Here is a 23,708-nt window from a genome sequence, read left to right as displayed (position 1 = left end):
AACGATTACAAATCAGTCTTACACTTTGTTTCTTCTGCATGCTGTAACACAAAAAACCCCAGGGCTGCAGAGCCAGGCTAGCATTCCTGCAGCGGAAGGAAGGGGCATGCTGCCAACGCATTAAGGCTAATCCACTAGCGGGTTGGGGTGTTTATAAAAAGCCCTCTTTTGTTGGCTCTTTGGAGGGTTTTTTATCTGCTGAGTTGGAGGTGGGTGCCCAACTCAAGAAATACATTGGTGTTTTCGCATCAGCTGCAATGTATTTTTGATCATCCCAATGTGATAAATGGAAGCGTTACTTGAATTTCTATGGGACACTTGCTACCTAGATACAACACTGATATAGCAGAAGAACAAGTCAACCCCAGCAGAAATGAAAAGACTTCATACCTTAACAGAAATAAGAGCTTATGGAGGGGAACAAACTGATGCAAAATCTTCTAGACAAAGTGAGCAAATGCAATGAAATTTGGAGGCCATTTATTATTAATCACCTAAGCAGCAGATTATAACGAAATGGTGAGGTCAGAAACATAGTAAGTCCTAATCATAGGAATTCTCAGATAACACTTTGATAGCCACTGTTATCCTCCAACTCTGCCATTCCCCATCTGTGTCTTGTTACCTCCTCTCTCTCCATGCCCCTCCTTTGGTTCTCCCTCCCTGTTCTTTTTTTTTTTTTTTTTTTTTTTTGCAATTAGACATTGTAAGATATGGTCGAGAAATGTACAGATAATACAACACTTCTATGTAAAATGTCGATGCAAATTCTTATCCGGTGTAAAGTCAATTGTAACTCCATCTCTGGTCTCAATACATTTTATTTACGAGAAAATGCATAAGTAGGAGACAAATATCTATTGTTTGCACGGTTTCAAAAACATAAACTATAACATAAAGGGTAGTTTGTGCTCCTCCTTAAACTGCTGAGAGTCTGGGAAGTCTCTCCAGAAGGGAGACTGACTTGGAATAGGTGTCATAAAGCAGAGATTCACAGGCATTTCTTCATTTAAACTAACACAAAGTGAGAGGACAAAGAGGCTCCCAAAATTCTGCCCTTGTGGTTCAAATTTGAATATATGTTTTTAAAGCTGGCCAAGCAACTGAAATTAAGCCTCATGTAATTAAGTTCCAGTAATGTGAGCAGAAAGTAGTCCTGGGAAAGTTAGCAGGCTGAAAAAGTTATGGCAAAGCAGATATATTTAATTTTTTGTGCCATTCCTATCACATCAGAAGTCCGCAAAGAGGAAATTTAGGGTAAGTCAGTCAAGAGTTTTCAGTCTCTGATGTGCAGACCCCAGCGGTCCATGGACTAAACCAAACAAGCAGCTGGCTGGGTGGTGTGTTCCCACCTGAAGATCTTTTCAAGCTTTCTGTACAGGACCGTGATACTGCCCCAAAGTCTCCATCCGCAAGAACGTTGCCTTCATCTTCTCGAATGCGTGTGGCATTGCTCTCAGTTCCTTACACCCACCAGCAGTCCTGGCTTACCTCCTGCTGCTGAAGAAACTTTTGGCCTCCTCAAGGTGCAGATTTATAAGCAGTGTGATCTCCTCTGCGTCCAGGCGTCACCACTCCAGGTCTTCTGGGAGACTAAGGTTGGAAATTGGAAAAGGGATCACAAAAAGTGATAAAAGTAGAAGAAAAAAAGGACAGCAGCAAGGAGGAACAGCTACAGAAGATGAGGCAGTTAATAAACAGAAAGAATAACGAACCAGGAGAAGTCTTGGTGGAAGAAAGAGGAGCAGTGGTCACAAGAGCTGCCAGTTACCAGCAAAAAGGGTGTCACATAAAGCATTTGACCCTCTCTATAGCACAAGCTCCGCTCCAGGCTGGCATGGGAGCTCTGGGCAGTTTGACAGGCTTCCTATTGCAAAGCAGGGTTACGTACAGCCTGAAGGACTTTGTGGTGGTGTGGCTGACCCCTTGGATCAGAGCTGAATGTCCCACCAAGCCCTGGCTTGCTTTTGGAGAGACTCTCCACTGAGTCTCCTCTGGAAGGAATCTGTGCACTGAATCTGCTCTGCAGCTGGACTCGTGCCCAACAAATGGAGACAACCAGGGGATTACTGCAAAACCACCCCACGCTCCAAACTGAGACACTAGTGTAGACACAGCTGAAGCATAACCCAAGAGGAGCAAGGCTACCATCAGTCACCTTAAATACACTAAATATACCTGGGGAAAAAGCGTAGGGGATTTATAACATAAAAAAATGTTGAAAACCACCAGAAGTTTTTTGTAACACTCTGCTGTTTTACTGGGTCACATCGTACCTTCAACATTTCTACAAACTTCAACTAACATCAGTCAGATCTCTACTTAACGAACAGTGAAACGCACAGTTTGCTCAATGATGACTAAATTACGCAGGAGGAACTACAATTGATAAGACAATGATTTATGGACCTATTGTTTTCTACGTTCTCGTAAATAATCCTAATTGGTGTTAATCATCCACCCTCTGCTTTGTGTTATCACCAAGCAAAGTACACTTCCTAAAGTAGCTATTTAGGGGCATAATCCTTGTGAAAGGCAAGACAGCTATTGACTTCAACAGGATCTGGATTAAGGCGCTCAGACAGAGGAAAGCGACTCTGGAATACGAGCACAACACATCACACTGTCTTTCCATGTCTGCATTGAAAAGTTCCTTTTCACTATGCTCACGGTAAATTCAGCGTGTTACAGCAATCCCTTCCACATGGGCTTCTTGCAGTGACTCTTCCGTCTTTCTACCAGCTCAGAAATGCACCGCATAGGATCTAAATTTTCTGATGCTATTGCTGCCAGTTTGCAGCTCCTGCCCGCAGCCGCTTGCAGCGGGCTGGCGGTGTCACAGCTGAGAAAGCCTGCATTGGAACAGCAGACACCTGCACCAGGACTTGGTGTCTTTCTGTCTCTGATTTTATCGTTATCCCTGAAAAAGTACTTTGATCTTTTGGTGCTTCACCATTCGTCATGCTGTACACTTGTCAGGTGGGAAGCGTGGAACTCAAGACCTCCTTGCTGGTTTTAGGTGTAAGGTTTGGTGGGTTCAGTTTTAGCATACAGATGAGCTTGCTTGACCTTAACAGGTCTGCACTTTAAATAACACTTAAATAGCATTCCAGAGGGTGCAGTCGCACGCTACATGCTTACGGAAACTACAAGGAAACCAGACAGCTTTTCAATTCGTGTATCAAAGAGAAGGAGATTTACACATAAAAGGGTGCATTATTTTGATTTGTAGTTTTCAAGCCACTACGCATTCTCCAACATAAATGCTCCCTTGTCTTTGGTTTCTAATAGTTCATATCAGGTTCAGTGGTCTAGATTTTGAACAGTGGTAATTTTGGAGGCAAATATTTCTCAGTGCCAACCCAAGGTACCTTGAAGAGACCAGATATTGCTAAGATATTGTGCATCTTTGGAAAATTGGACCATTTTACCATCTCTCAAACTAGACACCCCAAAGTGACAGAGTGTAAAATCATCAGGGGTGGGTTTGCCAGAGGAACAAAGCTCTTTCCTCACCACACTGTCCCTTCCACTGTGCTGTTCATGCTGGTCCTCCCATCATCATCCCCCCATCACCATTAAAGCTCCCTGCAGAGTCAACATTACCAGTCGTTTTTGACATTCTCAACCACCAAACATCCTATGTAACCTATAAAAAGAGCTCATTTCCTTAGCTACTTCATCTTTTAAATAGCTATCAGAGAAAGGTCTCCTACGGCCTGAGTCCGGATAGCTAAAATCTAGCTATTTAGTATTTGAGGGAGAGGAGGGGAGAAACCCTATCCCATTATCTGCATTATCCCGTTACCCTTGGATGTCTTCCATGTACTTGGAGGAGCAATGCCCCATTCTTGAGGCTTCACATTGCAGCCACTGCCTTTTTGGCAGAAGAAGGGTGGATGTGGCTCCCGTCAAAGTCAATCAATGTCACTTCTTTAATCAATCTACAAGGTCACCACAGTACTTCCATCAAAAAGAGCTGGGTACAATTCTCGCTGAGTCCTAAATGTTTATGGGGGACTCAGATTGCAGCGGCTGTTGAAACAAGTCTTTTCTGGTCCTGACCTCAGCACATCTTCTATTCCTAGGTCCTTTGTAAGAGTTTAAGATCAAGTAAGAATTATATCCAGGACTCTGAGATACAATGATGCAGAAGTATGTATAATGAAACCCCAAATTACAGTAAACTGACTTCATTATGGCTTTGAACACATTGAGCTTTGCTGAAAGGTTCAGAAAGCTGAGAGAGCTTTTGTGTGAAGGCAGGTCACATTTTGAGCAATCTTACAATGATTTTGAGTTTCATATCATAATCATCTATGAAATGTCGTTGTTCAGGTGGGATGTCTATTAGTGGTCACAGAACAGAAATCTGTTGCATTTCAAGGAACTGTGACTGGGAGGGAGGACCTGAGCAAGGTGTGTGTGAAAACCTTTCGGACTTGAAGTCAAGACCCATCGCATAAACACATAAATGAATCTGTTAAGCCAGAAAATTCTTCCCCCTCAACTTGGAGTCATTTCATTACCACTTTGGCACAACTGGAGCAGGATCCAAAGCCTACTAAAGTCAAGGGTAGAATTTCCATTGATTTCCGAGGAGTCTGGATCAGATCCTAGATCACATTGTCACACTGCAGCAAAACCCAGCCGTGTTGCAGTGTACCCACCTGCTCTCTAAAGTCTCGGCTCTAGCCATTCACATTCACTGCAGGTACAATCTAGGTTATTCCAGCATTCGCTTGGTGCAATGCTAAATAAATATACTGTTTTATCAAAATCAGCGATGCTGAATATCACTCCTCGTTAGTAGATTAGGCCAATTAATGAACACTTTTTCTTAAGAGGATTTTTTTCTGCTTAAATCAAAACGGAGTGTCAGAAATCCTTATTCTCTCATCAGACTGGTGCCCTCCTGCAGTAGGCTAGGGCTGGCTAGAGACATGGAAAAAGTGAATGAGGACCTCACAATATTTTTAATGAGGTACTTAGGCTTCTTTTACAACTGACAACAATTCAACATCATCTGGTTAGGTAAGGGATCAGCAGCTTCTGTGTACACAAGAAAGAAAGAAGGAAAAAAAAAAGGAAGGCAGGCAAGAAGGGAGGAAGGAGGAAAGGAGGGAAGACCCTGTGTTTCATTTGTTAATATTTCAAGTTGACAAGTCACAAAAACATGCAAACTTTCTTTAACCTCTTGCCTCCTCTTAACAAAATCATCCACCTACAAATTAAAATCAGCTCCAGACATTGCCTGAATTATTTTCTTAGGCAGTTCTGCAATGTAAATTGTTGTGTACACTAAGTAATTATTTTAAAAATAAGACACAGAGATTTTTTTTTCCTCTGCAAATCAAAACAGAAGTCTATATCTGAGAGGAATTTCTGGGAAGAACAAATAATCCTCTGGAGCTGGTACTAGAGCTGGTGCCCTAAACAAACCTACAGAAGGAGCATAATGAGGCAATGATTTATTGCGTGCTATGCAACTCTCACTGCTGTGCAGCGTGTTGTAAGAACCAGCAAAAGGGAGAGGCAGTAATCATACAGCCGCCTCCTCCTCCTCCTCCTCCTGTGTTTCTGGATATTACCTGCTCTGGATATGACTGCGTGACACTGAAACTGGGCTGCAGCCACCCGGAGCTGCAGGATTGGCAAGTGATCTTTGTGCCGTGACATTTCATCTCGTACTTAAAGCTGCACCATCTCCCTCCTACCTAAGAAAAAAATAATTAAAAATCTATATTTGGATACTCTGAAGCTTTGCACAAATACAAAAAGTCATTTGTGTCGGATATGTTATTGGCTTATTCGCACAAAAAATATTTTCAGGAATGTTTCGATCAGTAGGTGGAATACCCGATCTTCCGAAGTCTTCCATGGTAAAACTCTCCTCGGTTTAAAACGGGGCAGCATTTCACCTTTTCCATTTTATATACATTAGGGACTTAATACAGATAGCAAATTCTGCACACACAAAAATAGTTGTAAGAAAATCTTGGTCCTAAAGAATTACAGTCAATCGAATGAGGAGCAGAAATATGCAATCATCTAACTGGTATTGCACCAATCAATACAGATCAACAAGAGTCTGATCCTAACTGGGTTGTATTTGCAATTAGCTGTGCTTTTTTTGCAATTTAAAAATCATTTGGGTTCTCGTAATCACTGGTGGGTTGCTTGCAGTTCTGCCCAAGTTCCTCCCAATTTCTCGAATTTAAGAATACAAAAAATTATCTTCAACTAAGAGTAAGTCTTCAAATGTGTTTGGTGAGTTATTTATAACAAATAAACGTGGAAAAAAATTACCTACAGACTACTTGTGCTCAACTTCCCCCCCTCCCCGCCCCAAAAGGCTAAATCAGTGAAATAAATTAATTGCTATGAATTATTCAGCTCTACCTGTGGCAATGAAAAATAGCAAGAGCATTAGGTTTCTTCTTTGTGTACTAAGCCTCTAATTTATAGAGAATGCATATTAATAAAACACAGGATATTCATCAATATTCAAGTCACTGGCTGCCTGGCTATTTAATCTAAAATTACCAGCCAGCTCAAAACTCTTACTAGTTAATCATGCAATCTAAGCCATTCTGATATTGATGGTTAACATTAATTGCCCAACTGCCATTTATAAAATCCTCTCCTACAAAGTTCCTTTGCCTCGCAGAGAACCCTTTGACACGTTTAACTTTACGGACGAGCTGGAGAAATCCAGCTCATCCGGGCTGTTCTTCAACCCAAAATGTTTGCTTGCTTCCCCTGAAAAGGATGTTGTCTCCATTGTGGTTTTGCATTTTGAACATTATCAGCAGAAAATGTTCTTCATTATGAAGATCTTTGATAAGTTTCCCTATTTCTGCAGATCTTCTGCAGGTGGTGAGAAGAACCAGCAGGTTTTCACTCCACTGTACAGAACACGTTGTCCTTTACAACGGAAGCAAAGGTGTTCAGATCAGGAAGGCCGAAACAATGATCAGGCTCAGTTGCCAAACACGAACTCCATACAATGCCACCGACAGAAAATTTCCTCCCCAAAACTTCACACTCCCAAGTGGATGGCCGGCATAGAGCAGTGATACCCTCAGATGTTGCCAGCTGCATGACTTGCTCTGCACACATCAAGGGGCAACAAGAGAATTTGGGGAGCGTTTTCATGTGATAAAACTTGGCCAAAATTTATGCTCAAACTCCCAAAGTTTATCATACCAAGAAGAGGTGCTGGTGAAGGGGATGTGAGGGACAGCCCCCTAAAGCAATGCACCGTAATGCCAAACCTGAGCCAATCTTGATATTTATCACCTATAAATTTTCTTCATTCTTCTACATTTCATTTAATCAGATTAAAGCAAGCAAAAAAAAAAAAAAAAAAAAATTCAACAAACGGAAGCCCTTCAGTTGTTCTAACCAAAAGTTAAGATGCTGGAAGTTAACTGTAAATCAGCAAATTTTCAAAGACCTCTCTGTCCTCACTGAAGCAGAAATTTCAAACTAAAACATATTTATATATGAGAATCATGTAAATGCTACTGCATAACAAATAAAAGAATTCTTAAACACAACATTCTCAACCACTTTCAAATTATTATACCCTTGTTTCATTTAAGCCGAGACTTAAGAACCAAAGAAAAATTTTGCAAAATTGTTTTCCGAGTAAAGGAAGTCCCTTTCTCTGTATACAGATGTTCCCTGGAACACAGAGAGAAATTGTCTCCGGTTTATCATTTTGCTCCTTGCGAATTCAGGAACAACCAACGAATCGGTGTTTCTTCCCATTAATTGAGTTAGCGACGACTGGTCAGAGAAGGCACGTGGTATCGCTCCTACTCCCCGACTGCTCTGGTGCAAAAGCACCCTCCTGGCCTTGAGCCTTATGCAAGGGATCCCATCCAGCACAGCCCTGTCAATAAGAACTTGAACCTGAATGTTTGCAGAAAGCAAACACTACGAGTGCAATAGCAGAGTCTACCCCAATTCATTTCAAAATTCCAGCAAATATTTGTGAACAATGTTTTGTAGCATTCGCACAGGTCCCATCGGCGATTAAACTCGGCTTCAAAATACGCCGAGGCTCTCGGTGAATTCCGAGCTGCTGCGAAGTAACAACGTGCTGACAGCACGGAGAAAACGATGACTGCAGAATGAAACACAGCCTCGGAACAAACAGAGACTAAATAAACTCTCAGCATACCTCAGTAATTCTTTGTGGCATAAAAAGTGGCTTGGGCCTTGTCTGAACTGGGCTTTTACTTAAGTTAGAAAACCATGTTTAAATTAAATTTAAAGGCCATTCTTCTGAAAAGCACTTCTACAATGCTTTGGCTGGACAGTGTGTTTTTCTAACCAATGTTTACATAGTTTGACCCATTTTCACTTCTTTGCTTTAACTGAAACTATTAATTAAGCTATTTAAAAATTAAATGGAGTATAAGCCTCCTTTGGACTGGATCTCAGGCTTCATTTAATTGTTGGTTCTTGTGCTGAGTTTGGCTATGAGGGTGTGTGAATCTGTCTCCATTTGGAAATGAATGCAAAATTACAAATATATTTCACACAGGCTACAAGATTGAGTAAAATGCCAAAGACATGCCCTGCTTTAATTGTTTTAATTGTTTGGAATATATCCCTGTGATATAAAAAATTACATCTGCAACAAACGTGACATGAGCCCGGTGTAAGTCACAGTCGAAAACAGTGTGCATCTTTAAATGGCTGAGCTGGTGTTAGAGGCATAAAGCAAAGTTTGATCATGAAAACATTCACACATTGCATTTCTTGTGATTTATATGCCACAATCATGTTGGATTTTCAAGTGGAAAGGGTGCCTAGAAATTACGGAAAAAGGGTCATCTCTATTTTTCTATTTGCAACTAATATAATACAAGGCTTTCTATCACAGAGGGGCCCAACGTGCATACCAAAGTCTGATTTAGATTTTCCCGTTGAACGGCTTTTCTGTATAGAAATCTCACAAAGACACACTGATCCTTTAAACTTCAGTGTTGATGCTGAAATTATGCTGTGTGTCAAAATTACATCAAACAACTGCACTTATTTCCACCAGAAAAATTTGATTATTTCACTCTCATTTACATTACATTTTTCCCCACTATAATGCTGACTTGGAAACTCCCTTAGGTCTGGACACCTCCAAGTACATTTTTTCAGTAGAAAGCAAGCTTTCATTATATTTCAGAATCTTTTTTTCTCCTTGATTTGAATGTTATAATTGGATTGGAGAGATATTTATTGCGAACTTCATGTTTTGCCAGGCTCCACGAGTGGCATCTTTTAATTTCTCTCTTTTCAATGAACCTTTTGACTTGATAAAAGTGGCTCTAAGGTATTTTTACAAAAGAGGCCAACAGAGCCAGTTCATTTTAAACCCCTCTCTTTAAAGTATCTCATTTCCTTATTATTTCTTAATAGAGGCACTATCCTGCAATGGCATAAAGAATACCGCAGTTGACTTCAGTGGGATCAGGATCACTCCCCACTGTAATTAGTTCTATATTTCAAAATATTAGAGGTCATTTTCTTCTTTTTTTTTTTTTATATATCTGAGAAAAGAAAACAATTTGGAAAAAAAAAAAGACTTTCAAAAGGTGACCGTCAGTAGAATACTAAAAACCAGTTGCATGCATTCCAGTTGCTACAATTTATTCCTCTAATGAAATTTTCCTCTTCTCATTTACTGCAAATTTTTAATGTGAGCTTTTACAGCCATTGATTCAGTATCTTTAATCTTCCACCAATATGAGATAGAAATGGAACTAACTAGGGAAAATCCATCTGGTTATAAAGCACACTGTCTATAAAGTTGTTCAGTTCATCCAAAACCACTTTTTTTTTCCCCCAGTGGGTCGGATAGGATAAAATTATAATATTTTGAAATACTGTTAATACTATTCAGAGATTAATACACTTGTAATTAATAATAGGTTTAAAATATTATGATACCTCTGGAGAAATCAAAGGATCCAATGTCAATCACCCTGACTACCAGGGATGGGCTAGATCCCACTGCACCAGGTTCTGATGCTCTTAATTACGTTCAGTAGCAAAACCTACTCTCTGAGCCCAGCAGGCGAAATTCGGCCCCAGCCCAAACCAGGAGGGAGCACATCATCTCCAACTACTCATTTAGACGGGACCTGTCAGGGTTCGCATGAGCAAAGGTCTGGGAGCGAGTCTCACAGAAGGAAAAGAGCCGAGCGCCCACACCCCAGGTCGTGGCCTCTCTGTCCTTCCCTTTGCCGAGGGCTTGCCGCAGGCTCCGCTGGCACCACAGTCGCTGTTTTGCGAAAAGGGCTGTGCCGGTTCACCGGGAGCTGTTGGGCTCCCTCCCCTGCCCCGAGCTCCTCTCCCCGGCCCCGTAACCACCCCAGAGCAGACACCCTTTGTCCACACAGTCTATTTATAAAACCCCGCTTCCAAAAACGTGTTTTGGCCAGCATGGGCCAGCTTCACAACACCAATTACGGCAGCCAAGCTGCATGGCAGGAAGGTGCAGCACCCAAAAGAAATGGTCCAGGGCCAGTAACAACTTGACCCTGAGCAGCTGTAGGCAGAGCAGCACGTCCAACCATGCCGTCCGAGCAGGGAAAAAACATACGCTTTTCCTCATGATCATCGTGTCAATGCTAAAAATATAAAGCACTTCAACCCTGCAAAGAGCTTGACTCTGCCCGGTGGACAGTCTCTTTAAAGCCCGTCAGTCTATAATGCAGAATGAAATCCCGCACCCGCTGAAGTGAATGGAAAAACTCTCCTGCCCTGCAGGGTGCCAGGAGTTCCTTCCCAGGGCAGGAAAGTTAAGGACATCTGCAAGACACTGGCAGGACAAGGGACCTATTTTTGGACGCTGTCTATGCTAGGTATTGCTACCGATCCCGTTAACACTGTACCAGAACACGTGGGAATCATTCATGCATTTACTAATCCTGAATCAAAAAGGGAATATTGCCCAAATTCCCCAGGAGCAAAGGTGGGTCCGTCTGCCTGGGGGCTGCTCCTGCATACGGAGTCCGGCCGAGCCATGGGTATGCCAGGGAGCCTGCAGCGGCAGGGCACGGGGATGCAGGCTCCCCGGGGAAGCAGCAGGACAAGCCCTGCCAGGACTAGTCTGGGGGCAGCTCCATGAACCACTGCAGCAGAGACTCCCAAGGTAAATGCCCAGGAGACTCTTTTGGTGTCCCCACCGGCATGACTTCCCAGAAGATGCCCAGCTTTCCATCCCTTCAGCACCTCCCCCTCGGTGCTCACCAATAACAGACAACAGCACCATACCAGCAAAACCCCCTCCACCTCCCTCCCATCTGAGCCACCTCCTCTGCCTTTTGCATGCCCACACCCTTACCCTTCCCACTCCCTCCACACATGCAGTAACGGATGAGCCCCCACCAAACACCGCCTGGGTTTCTGCAGCCACCACGTGCGGACGGGCACTCGTGCATCCTCACAGGAAAGCGGCGTGCGTCCCTGCAGCACGCTGCTGCTAGACCCGAGTCATGCGCTTCCCACTCCGCTTATTTCTCATCACCCACAATTTCATGACCAGGATGCAGAAGGTGGTCCTGCCAGGAAAAGATTGGGTAGTTCACACGCTTCCAGGGCTTTATCCAGCAGCCTGTGCCAGCCTCCCAGGCAAAAAACAACCCACTGCTGCTTCCTACAATGGATTAAAATGTTCCCTCTGCACTGGCCGGCGTGGACGGGAGCAGGAGAGGCGAGCAGCCTGCATGGCCACAGCCCCGACTCGGCACACGAGGTACACCAGCCACGCACAGCCATCCTCACCACCCGGGCTGGGCACGGTGGAGATTTGGGGGCTACGTGCATCTTTTCTCCTCCATCTCATCTATATCTGGCACAGGGAAGGAGTACAATCTCATAACTGTGAAGAAAAAGTCTCTGTTCTGCCTGGAAGGGCATTGCACGCAGCGAAAGCCTCTCAGCCCGGTGCGTGCTCAGAGGGGATATCATTTGGGGTGCCGACAGATAAGCCCCGCCGGGTCCCCCCCCATCATGGTGGTTACCCCCAGACCGCAGCCAGCAGAAGGAGGCACGCCTTCGCATTCACCGCTTCAGCACAAAGGCCGGCATCCTAATGCTGCCCCCAAAAAGTCAGTGCCGAATTTCGGTGGGCCAGAGGTGTGGGCACACGCTCCCTTCTGCTGACTCGGTCAAGCTCCAGGGCCCCTCGGGGCCGGCGGTGGCGGGGGCACTTCTGTCAGCGCTCTACGGAAACAAGTTAATTGACATATGCTAACACGCTGTTAAACATAACACAGTTGTGTTTAAAAATACACTAGCTAGTCAGATCAAATGCATTTTTAAACATGCCTGCTTTTTTTTTTTTTTTTTTCCCCAAAAAGGAAGAGGTTTTGGTTAACATGTGCTAGTAAAAACATTTTTGAACACGGTAGAGATGCAGGAGACATGAAAGCTACAGCAAGTGTCCTTTGGCCACGTAGAGTCTGCAGGGAAAGTTGACTTAAAAAACAGGTTTTCCCTGATAATGTTGATTTGCTTACGTTGTCGAGTTCACAGGACTTCAATACAAACACACAGCAAAATGTTTCTGCGCAGCATAATACCCATGTAATCCATCCACAATGTTTATAAATTTGGCCCTAAGGCACTACCGCAATAAACACCATCACCATGTAATACGATAATAACAACTCCCCAAAAGCATTGCAACTCTTCCTGTCAATACAGGTATCTCTTTAATGACATGTTAAAACTGAGAGCAGAATTAAAACCAAGATGTAGGTTTGAGTCTTTAGTGATAGTTGTAATATACATTCAGACTACTCCCTTCAACTGAAGGGAAGCCAGTTTCTGACTCTGTCTCACATTTTTTTTCTTTCTGTAAAGTCCTACTGCTGGAAAACACATAAACTTTTTCTCTTTGCACACTCTGCTGCTGCTGGCTGGTCCTCCAGGTCTGCTCAGCCTAAGGATTCACCTACAGTAGCTTTTTATCTCTAGTTTGAAGCCAGGATCCCCAACGATACGATCATTTCCAGCGAAGCCGATCGCACCATCGCAGGCCAGCGAGTGTGATTTTGGCTGGTGGACGAAATAGCAAGTGCAAGAGAACGCTAAAACACAAAAGACTTTGCTTCCGTGCAAATGTAACATGGGACAGCAAATGGAAAATGGCATAGCAAAATCTAGGTCAGTGAAAAGCTTACTGGTATGAAGAGACAATAAGGAGAATTGCCTCTAAATATAACAAATACTTACTCAGGTTTTTACCGAAAGCATTGAGGGTTCTTTAAACAATATTGCCAGGGCCTGATTTGTAAATGTGCATGCCGAAATATCCTGGTGCAAAATGAAGTCAAGACTCAAAAATGAAACCATACATCAAACGCCTGGCAATGAGCGTGCACGAGTACACGCTGCGATCGCCCTTGGTCAGTGCCCGAGCCAGCATCACGGCAGAGTCGCAGGAGGGGGTTTAAATCGGGCGCTGGGGATGAAGCGCAGGACTGAGACCCGTCGCTGTGCTGAAATCACAGGGGCTACGGAGAGTTTGCCCCAATAGTGCTAAGAGCTGACATTTCTGTTAGAATAAGTAAGGCTCTTTAAGGCTTACATTGCATTTGTGTGCAAGGTTTAAAGCCCAGGAGAAATTTAAAGAAGTCAGAGACGACTATGGAGAAGAAAGGAACCTGAGGGGCACTTCAGAGCAAGCCTCTTGCTCCTGAGTTGCCCGGGCCAGGGGCTCCCCAGCTCCAAGTGCTGCTGCCAGATACGATGGCAACCTCTGAGCTCGGGATGCCCGTCCTGGGGCTTGACCCCAGCCTGACGGGCACGTCATCGCAGAGCTCGGGCTGAGGTGTGCTGCGATCCAACGCCAGGCTCCCATACACCCACAAGGAAGGCCGAAGGGAGGCTGAGGTTGGAGTTTGGAGCAGGTTGAACATGTTCTCTCAGCAGTAACTGCTGCTGGGAAGAGAAAGGAGAAAAAAAAGAAAGGAAAAAGCCCAGGTCGAACATTTATTCCAGGCCCGTGCCCTTTCCACACTGTGCATAAGAGGAGGTCAGAGGGCTGTCCTGAACCCCCCTGCCCCAGGGCAAATGGGCCTAGTGAGAGGATCTGGTGAAAATCTGTAAGGTCCTCTGTCCACATTCTTGCCCAGAGGGGAGGATATTATCAGATTTTAAAAAAAGAGCAAGCGAGAGAAAAGCCTGCTAGCTTATGAACTTCCTTGATCCGAAGCTCCACAAATTCTTTCCATGGTTTTGGTACAGCACCTTATGTGCAGGGTGGAAGGGGAAGCTATAGAGTGTTGAATTACAGAGGGGAAAAACATCTCAAATTCTTTTCTATTTATACTCACAACTTTTCCAAATCATTATACACAAATCCCCTAGCCTCAGCTGAACTGCTCACGGGTTACAGGGCCAAGAAAGAGGTGGAGCCTTCATAGCTCGCGCTAAGCCTTTCAGAAACTTGGAGAAAGTTCCCAAAAAATGAAAGCAATGAAAATTACCATGCCAGGCAGAGAAGATTTAACCTCTACGGTGCCCCACAAGCACAGAATTAATATACAAGACAGTAGGAGGTTGCTTTCATAACAGGGAGCATAGGTTGCCTATTTGTGAGAAGTTTTCTGGGACTATCTTCATTGTTAAGCTGAGACTGACACTGGGTACAGAGAGACAGAAATTTGACAAAAGCATTGAGCGTTTGGGGGTATTTGAGAAAAAAATCTATTCTGGTAGTCCAGACACTAGGCTGGGACTTGTTAAGTTGTGAACTTGTTAAATTCCTACTCCACCAACGGCTTCCTGCATGACAAGAAACCAAAGCCTATTTCTGCTGGTACAAATTCTCCTTGACTTTAAGAGACACCGCGGCCTTCGTGTTCCAGCTCCTCATCTGTAAAACGGTTCAATGACTGCTTCCCCTCCTGCCACACGAGCTCCACCGAACACCCTTGCGATGCATCAGTACACCACCGGGCACAGAGGGGCTTTCAGCTGAGGGGACAGGTCGAGGTGCAAGTCCTGAGAGGTGCATCCTCGTATGGTGCTTCTGTGCCTCCTCACGTAAGCCTGCACTTCGGATAGCTTAAAACCTTAGGTAACTCATTTTTTTAAAATTCCTGTCACCTCTATTGCAACCAGTAAGGTGGATGGTTTTCAGATTTTAGTTTCCTTGTCATTATTTATGGTGTCTCCTTATTTTGTCTATGTTTTGTTCATTGTTTTTAGCCAAAACACTGGATTCAGTTAGGAACACCAGTTTTTATTTCTTTTTCTGGTCTATTTTCACTTCACGGCTTTTAAGTTTTAGCAAAGTGGTCTTATTTTTGGATTTCCAACACTGAACAGGGCAAGGCAGGCATTAAAGTAAGAAATATGCTAATTGGACTTTATAATAAATGTAAAAGTTATGAGAAGTCTCTAATCACATGAGATTTGGAGGCTCCCATGTCTACCCTAATTAAAAATCACAGTCCTATATGATTTAGCATGAGGCTCACCAATCCAGCTCACAAGCACCCCATGGGCTCCTCTGGAGGGACGCATGACACCTTGCATAAGCAAATTTAAGATCTTAAATCACAACCATATATCACGATTTTATAAGGAGGAGTCGGGAAGCACCACCAGCAGAAACAGTGGTGCGGACTCCAGGACTGTATCTGGGCTCCAAGGAGGACTCATGAGAGCCTCAAACACCCCATGGGGCAGTTTCTGTCCTCCTGTCTTTTGGGGGAATTGCTGGAGTGTGATGCCCATGTTCTACAGTCCAAACTCTTCCCAGACTATCCACTGCCCCAAAAAGTTTGCGAACAAAAGGAGCATTGATGGTGAGGGCACCGGCTGCTCTCCCACCTTCTCCAGGAGGGAGGGACGGACCCAAGCTCACAGCTTCGCTGCCATGCACAAGTCGCCAATGGAGCCAGCGGGGTTCAATGAGATGTGCAGCCACTCTACTCTGTCATGTTTATCCACACCCGAGTGCTTTTTAAATATGGACCGTTGAGTTACCCAAAAAGCACCTTAGCCAATACGCTCTCAGATTTCCAACCGATAGCCCTTAAAAATAGAGTGGTGGCTGTTTCACCCCTGTTAAACAAGTAGATATAACGTTACTAGAGGTCTGGAGCCTTTTGTGCTGAGCTTCAATCTGCAGCAGTATTTCCCTGCTAGAGAAAAGCAGGCTGGAGTTGGTGACATAACACCAAATACAGATGGGACTACACTATAATTAGCAAGGGAATGTCATTCCTGCCATCTTTGCTTCGTTTGTAACTGTGCCTGTAAGCTCTGGGGAATGGTGTGCATTTCACACAGTCTGCACAAGAACAAGGATTGCCAACTGTCCCAGTTCTGGTGGGATACCCTTGGTGCTCTGCCTTGCGGAGATGCCCGCAGCACCGCGGGAGAGCGATGCCCCTCGCCATGCCACCATCGGGGCCTCCGGTCCCGGAGCGGAGGGATTTCTCTGCACGGCAGCAACAACTCAGCTGCCTCTAAAATACCATGTGCTCCCATCCAGAGGAGCATTGCCTGTTGCTTCTTGACAGGCTCCTTCACACGCACCCAAAACCATCCTTTTGCCTATCATCAAGCCAAACGCACAGCCTGGACCTAACGGCAGAGCCCCGTAACTCTGTTCCCCTCCACGCTCAGCTTGCTCCCAGGAGGCAGTGGATTTATTCAGCGCAAATATGGGCATTTTCACCAGAGCTGTGCTTTCCAGCATGTAACCACTATTTTTAAATCTCTCTATTGGTTCCAGTAAACCACCAAATCAATGTTTAAGGTTTTACTACTTACTTTAAACGTGCTCAATAATATAAGTCCAGTTGTCTTTTAAACACTTTGTCATCCTCTGCAGGCATTTAGATGAAAAACTTACTGTCGGCTCTGCTCTGTCCATGCAGTCAAGTGAATTTCTTCAGTTTTTCACCAGGCTGCACAAACTGGTGAGACCAGGCAAGGGAACAAACCAACCCATAATGTAATGTGTTCCTCGTCTTACACGCAAAGTTCAAATCAGCTTACACAAGGAGGCTAATTCATCCTATTGAGTCCAAGGGGACCTTGCCTCTGAAGATCTCAAAGTACGTTAGGAACGTTTAATTGCACAGATTTTTAACCCCGAGGATTTTAAACAGAACAGACCCCTGTGATCATCTCCTCAGTTCCTCCTTCATGACAAATAAATAATCTCCCTGTCTATTTCTTGCACGACTCCTAAATTTTGAGATAAAGTAGAACATATTTTTCTGGTAAGGATTTCAGCCTTGATGAAAACTTTCAAATGATGGCAAATGCACCACATCCCTAGATAAGATTCCTCAATCTTTCATTCTCTTTGCCATAAAAGCCAACCTCCACAAATCCTCCTGCAGTGCCGTCATATGAACTGTATCGGTGGGGAAACTGAGGCCTGGAGGAGTCAGGACTTCCCTAGGCTTATACAAGGACCACGTGCATTTCCCACAGTTATTTTCAGCTCATTTAAACTCCGGCTGCTGCTGAAAGGACCTTCTCTTGCACGCTGCCCGTCCCTGCCTGCACCTTCCCACCACCCCCTGCCCGCATCCCCGCTCCCCACTGCGCAGCCCTTGCGGGCAGCCCCACGCGAGGGGCAGCACCCCCCACCCCCCTGCACCCACAAACACCCGCAGGGCCGCACTACGTGGCACCGGCACGCTCAGCGTCCCCGAGTCCTGCCCGGGCGGTGACGGAGGGATGAGGCAGCTCCTGCTGCGAGCTGCGGCCAGCGCCCGGGAGCCTGGAGACCCGAGTCTGCCCGCGGCTCCGCCACTGAATTTTCACAGATCTGTAGGGAAATCACTGATTTCCCTGGGATTTCCCCGTAAATTTGACAGAGTGCCTTGAGATTCCCCAAGGAAGGGCACTGTTCAAGTACAAAGCTTAATTATGATTGTTATAATATAGTCATGCCTCTAATTCCCACTAAGAACTGCAAATCGCTCCCATTCCGCTCCTCCATCCCCCATGCTTGTCAGTGCTGGTGGACAATTAATTCCCCAAAAAAGAATACATTAAACACATGTGAAATCTTATCTGTTTGCAGGACATCTACGAGCAGATTGCAGTTTCCCTCAAATACATTTGTGATTCGAATGCATCAAGTGATGTCTTTCCATACTTTTTTTTTTTTTTAACAGCTACACAGAATTTATTCAAAATTCAAGTTGTAACTGGCCAAATAAATCTTGCAACATCCTTCCTATGTCTGTGATAAACCAAATTCTTCTACCATGTACAAATTTAAAATTCATTTTCTATAAAGCTTGCGTAGTTGTCTTTAGAAAGCATATTGAATGAGTTGGGGGTTTTTTTCCAGTTAAATTTAGTCATTTTGAAATCCACAGGAAGCAATCTCAGGAGGAGCGTAGAAGGCTGAGGTGAGTTCATTGAAAACCTCAAATGAATTAAAATACATCGAAAATACCTTGCATTTTTGCCCTGCAATAAACACCAGGGCTGCCACAAGAAATGCATCCGCCTCTCTCAGCCAAGCCGAGCAGCAACAACCGCAACTTTCCGTAAGCCTAGGGGTTAATGAAACCCATGCCATAGGAGTTAAAGGATAAATTCAGCTCTACGGCCACTGCTTAGGGAACATTTGAAGGGCAGTTCAATATCCCACCTACAAAAATCATCCCCCTCTGCTGTCAGCTCTGCAACCAGAGCAAGGAGCTCTGAGATCTATTCATGTAATATTAGGCCTGAAAAAAATTACGAGTTGTGATGAAATTAAAGACATCCAAATTTTTAGCCATTCTCTGCTGATAAAGGCTCTATTATTACCATTTACAAAGGGGAAACACAGCCAATTATAAGCTACTTCTGGCACATGCCAGGCCTCGAGTAGAAGATAAGCCAACACAGCAGAGCTTGCAGCTGGAAGCCCAGAAACCTGAAAATGAGCTGACTCATGGAAATATCCTCATATAAAATATCGGATGGTTATTTTTCTCTGCCTCCTTTCTGTGTGTCTTAGGAATGATATATGAATTGCCTTATTTACTTTGTCCCATAAAACTTACATTTTTTATTAATGCGCTGCCAGCTCTGGGAGCTGTAGGTGTGGGAGCGGATGGAGGGAGAGGAGCGGGGAGGAGAGCTGCTCTTTTGGGGGCACAGCAGGGAAAAGGTCCCCTGCAACACAGCAGGTCCGAAAGCACGGCAGCAAACTTACAGCTGAGCTTTGCCCTGCTCCCATTCCGCTCTGATTTCACCAAAATGAGAAGGCTGCCTGCACTAACATTACACTGGGGAGAATTAGTGCAAAACGAGGTTCACAGAATTTATGCTCTCACCAGAAAACGGGTTGTGAGCAGAGGTGATTTCCTCTGGTTACGCACTGTGCTGCCCGTCCCAAAGCCCAGCTCCAGCAGCCAGCCTGATGCCCATCTCCTGCCATCCTGCTCTTCCCCAGCAGGCCGGGGATGCGACTGGCCACGGGCTGCATCAGCGTGGGTAAAAACCGAACTGACCTGGACCCCAACACAGCCACCAGCGTGGGGCTTTTTCTTGCACTCACGTTAATTTTTGTGAGGACTTTGCAATGTTTGAGATGTCCTTCCCCTTTCAAACCCACTTGCAAGGAGCTCGCATGTTGTTAGGAGAGGACCGGGTCCAGGTGGGTGGGTGGTGGGATGCTGTATGCCTCATTTCCTTAGGAAACGAGGTTAAAAAACCCTGCCCTCCCCCTTATTATACTACACTATTGAATTAAGGATGGTGAATGCTCATTATGAATATAATTAAAAGCAACAGCCTCATCTAACAATCTATTTTTATCTGCTCCTCACCTAGACAAGCAGCAGAAGGAATTAAAATCTGAAGGGAAGAGCCGCAGCCGGGGTCAATCGGTGGAGTTTTGCTCTCCGCTGGCTCAAAGCATGTTGAAAAAGATTTCAGTAAAACAACCTTCCTTAAAAGCTACTGTCCAAAACCAGGCATGCTTTGCATGGTTTTTTTCCTGGGAAACCCACATCTAACAACCGCAAGGGCACAGACTGGGAGCGTGTTTCCATTTTACGAGGGAAGAAGGCATGGGCTTTGCAGCGTTTCTTGCACCAGCTGCCGGCCTCCGTGGCGGCAGGGTAGGTAATTAAAAAGGACATCGTGTAACAGATAAATGCAGGATACTAAGTAGTCATTACTTGATATATAGTATATCATCTATTATTAGAGGCTAATAATTCTCTAACCTATTCATGTTAGTCTTTTGTCCATGTAGCTAGCCGTTTGGCACGCTCTAAATTTCTCAACGTAAAATTTACTCGATGTTACAACTCATATCTAATCCTGAATTTCTGTGCATTTCACTGCAGTATATCATGTAGCTAGGTAAAAGCTCAACACTAAATCCTTTGCAAAAGGAAGAACGAGCCAACAAAACTCCATGTTTTCACTTTCCTGCCAGAAAAAAATGGTATATTACATTTTTTTCTTAGCTGTAATTTTAACATTTGTTTCCATCTTTGGAATGCTGCAATTCCGAAGATGTTTAGCTGTACTTTTCACAGCACTCAATAATGCACTTTTTGCCTGATATTTTTGCTCTTGTTAAAATAACCTGTATTTTAAATACATTTATACATACATTTAAATACATTTTGAAAAATACATTTTGAAGGGAACCAAAGGAAGTGCTATTGTGTTTAATCACAGAGAGCGAAATCCTCAAGTCATGTAAATCATCATTTCACAATCTGCTCCACTGTATCCTAATTTGGAAAGTGTATCATAGCAAACAGAGCTGAATTTATAAAGGATTCTTTACACGTTTAAAACATTCATGTAACTTAGAGTGTCAATCTCCATCAGCTGTCCTAGATCACTCCAAGGAATAAAGGTAGAATTTATTTATTAGGAACTTTATTTCTTTTCTCCTAACTACCCATACTTACCTTTTTTTTTCAAATTTAGTTTCTTTTACTTTGCATGTATTTTATTTTATTTTATTTTATTTTATTTTATTTTATTTTATTTTATTTTATTTTATTTTATTTTATTTTATTTTATTTTATTTTATTTTATTTCCCAAAGCGAGGTCTAAAGACTTAACTTGTGCTACAAAAGAAGCCAAGCCACTCCAAGTACCCAATTACAGTGTCTCCAGAAGGTTTAGAAGTCAGAACAGCACTGATAAAAAAAAGCCACATGGGATGAAGCAATAATACTGCGTTCGCCTGCAGGATCTCTGCTGATGAGCAGCTCTACAAGGACTCCACTGATAAGGGTTTACAGCTAGAAACTGTAGTAGCTGCACCAAAAATGAAACCAGATCTCCGCTTCTGCCTTCTGCAAATTGTTTTCAACGCGGCACTCTTCTGGGAGACAGAAAACATTTGCCGGGGGTTATCGAATCCTTACGCTTTCAGTTAACCTGGCCACGCTGCCAGCCAAGGAGTCGCTCTGAAACGGGGGAGGGAGGACAAAGTCTGCAAACCGCCGGGAGAGGCTGGAGCAGACCTTGGGAGAGGAGCAAAGGGACCTCCCAGCAGCTCCAAGTAGCTGCAGATTACAGCAGGACCCGACTCCAGCTCCAACGGAGAGTTGAGTAGTGGAGTTAGGGACTGAAAGAGCCAGGGAAACCCCTCTCCCAGGGATTAGGAAGCATTCGAGATTCAAACCGTGTGATATATTTTTTATGTTGTTTGTCCCGTTTACGTATCCTTCATATAAAAGCAGGATTTTGTCCACCAAAGGCTACTAAAACCTACGTGCATTTTTGCAGTACTGTGCTGTTCATTTTCATCCGTCAGCAACATCGCGTGTGTGCTCATTTGAATCCCATTCCCCACAGTTTTGCCCGGAATTGGCACCGGTCCCCTCTCCTATAGACAGATTCTGTACGCTGTGCTGTAGCTCTTATACTCCACCCCAGAGATCGCTGCAGTTTGGTGCTGGAAGATCTGTTTTCAGACTCCCTACAAGAGTACAAGCATTTGGGGTCCTTTTGTTGTGTTAGAGAGGGAATAGACACTGCTCGTTAGGACTCGGAGCAGAAAGACAAAGGTTCCCGTAATGACGGGCTCGGCTCCGGCTCTTGGAAAGACGCAGGGAAGGGTGAGCACGTGCGAGCGAACAGCCCGGCCAGAGCATGCTGTGCTAATGCGATTACAAAAGGCTGGTATCTGAAAAGAAAAAGCTTGCGTCGATATTACAGTAATAGCAAAGGAGGGAAAAGCCCTGTCAAGTTTCTTACAAACACTTGACCCACTTCTATATAAACCTACAACCCCTCGCTTTTTCCCTGAGCTCAGCAGCCACCACCCCACCTCACTCCCGGTCTTCGAGGACCTTTAGTAACTTTCTCCCTGTTGTACTTAGGAGATGGGAAACATTTTCCTACAGCTCAAATCTCTCTTAAACCAACTCAATTAAAAAAAAAAAAAAAAAAAAGAAAAAAAGAAAAAAGACTTCACTTTCTAACAGATGCACAAGTGCACCTTGGGATGAATGTGTTACGGAGTCCAAGCTATCACCACCTGCCTCCCAATTACATTTGCTGCATTGTCCCTTGTGGTGTGCACCTGTGACATGTTGGCACGGAGCGAGGACGACTGGAGTGTGCAGGCGTGGACCGAGCCACACGGTATTTTGCTTTGCAAAAGTCTCCTGGCGATTATTGCCGTGCTTTCTTAAAGCGTAAGGGACATTCTGCAGCAGCCGATTTTCTTCCCCTTTTCAATGCGATGAATTAACGCAGGGGAAGTTGCGGTCCTGTAAAGTGGCAAAGCCGTGAAACTAGAATTTAAAAAACTCTTCACCTCAGGATACCAAATGTCCAGCTGGCCAGGGACCGATCTAACAAGGGAAAAGGTCGTTTGTGGACTCCCTGCTACCTCTACTCACATACAGACCTAGCCAGACAATTAACTAACTCTAGCAATAATTCCCACCAAATTTCAATGTGATTTTTACACCTGAAATAATAGAGGAATCCACAAGACCGTGACTGTTTGCAGCAACAACGATGTACAATGGAAGATTTCCAAGGTTTTAGGCTCGCTATATTCATCCAGTATATTGTACTGGGTCGGGTTTTTTTTCTTTTTTCCTCTGGTAGTGTTACAGCTCTTTAAGTGGCTGAACAGCATCTGCACCAAGAGGACCACATGATGTGAAGCAGAAGCAAGGAGACACGGTATTATGCATATTGTAAGGTACACTGAGCAATGCACTCGCAGTGACGTATACGCTGACAGGATTAATTTGACATTGGCAAGTGAAAACTTACTTTGTCATTAAGCTATCATAATTATACCATACCCAGAGCCAACGGATGCCCTAGCTGAGGTCCCTACGTATGCTGCCTTTGCAGCGAGAGGCTGACACAGGATTTTAACATCCATCTATTTTTGATGGGATTGGTACAGGGGTACAGGTTGGGACACGGCTGTTTCGCAAGTGCCCCGTGACTGCCTATGGGTGGTCAAGGTGACAAGGGCACTGGAAAGTGGCTGAGGGGCATTTGCAGCCTGTTAATGGAGGTCCTGCCCCCCAAAGCCTAAAAGGCAAGATGACCTCAGCGGACTCCAAACCCTTTCATAACGCAGCCTAAGCACTGCTTCTGATTCATATGTTTTCAGCAAAGAGGGTATTTCCTTGTAAAAGAAGGACAGAAACTACGTACAAGAAAATCGCTCCCTAGAAGACAGACAAACCATGAAGATCCTTTG

At 44.3% G+C, this 23,708-nt stretch overlaps 1 protein-coding gene across 3 annotated transcripts in view; it reads right to left on the bottom strand.

Annotated features, from left to right (window-relative positions):
- Positions 1 to 812: 812 nt before the first annotated feature.
- MAF (MAF bZIP transcription factor) overlaps positions 813 to 23,708 on the bottom strand; it is a 62,981-nt gene continuing 40,085 nt past the window's right edge. For 2 of the 3 annotated variants that reach the window (XM_075766038.1, XM_075766039.1), the window contains one exon: positions 813 to 1,593. Coding sequence is in view for 1 of the 3 variants with exons in the window: in XM_075766039.1 (XP_075622154.1) it covers positions 1,569 to 1,593 (25 nt within the window). In the remaining 2 variants the exon portion in view is untranslated. Of the gene's footprint in view, positions 1,594 to 5,695; positions 5,711 to 23,708 lie in introns of those variants that run through there. The other variant, XM_075766037.1, reaches the window with a different exon arrangement.

Source organism: Balearica regulorum, chromosome 13 (assembly GCF_011004875.1).
Source record: "Balearica regulorum gibbericeps isolate bBalReg1 chromosome 13, bBalReg1.pri, whole genome shotgun sequence".
Taxonomy (NCBI): Eukaryota; Metazoa; Chordata; class Aves; order Gruiformes; family Gruidae; genus Balearica; species Balearica regulorum.
The sequence above is the reverse complement of the archived record's forward strand: the minus strand, read 5'-3'. Positions and strand labels throughout refer to the sequence as shown.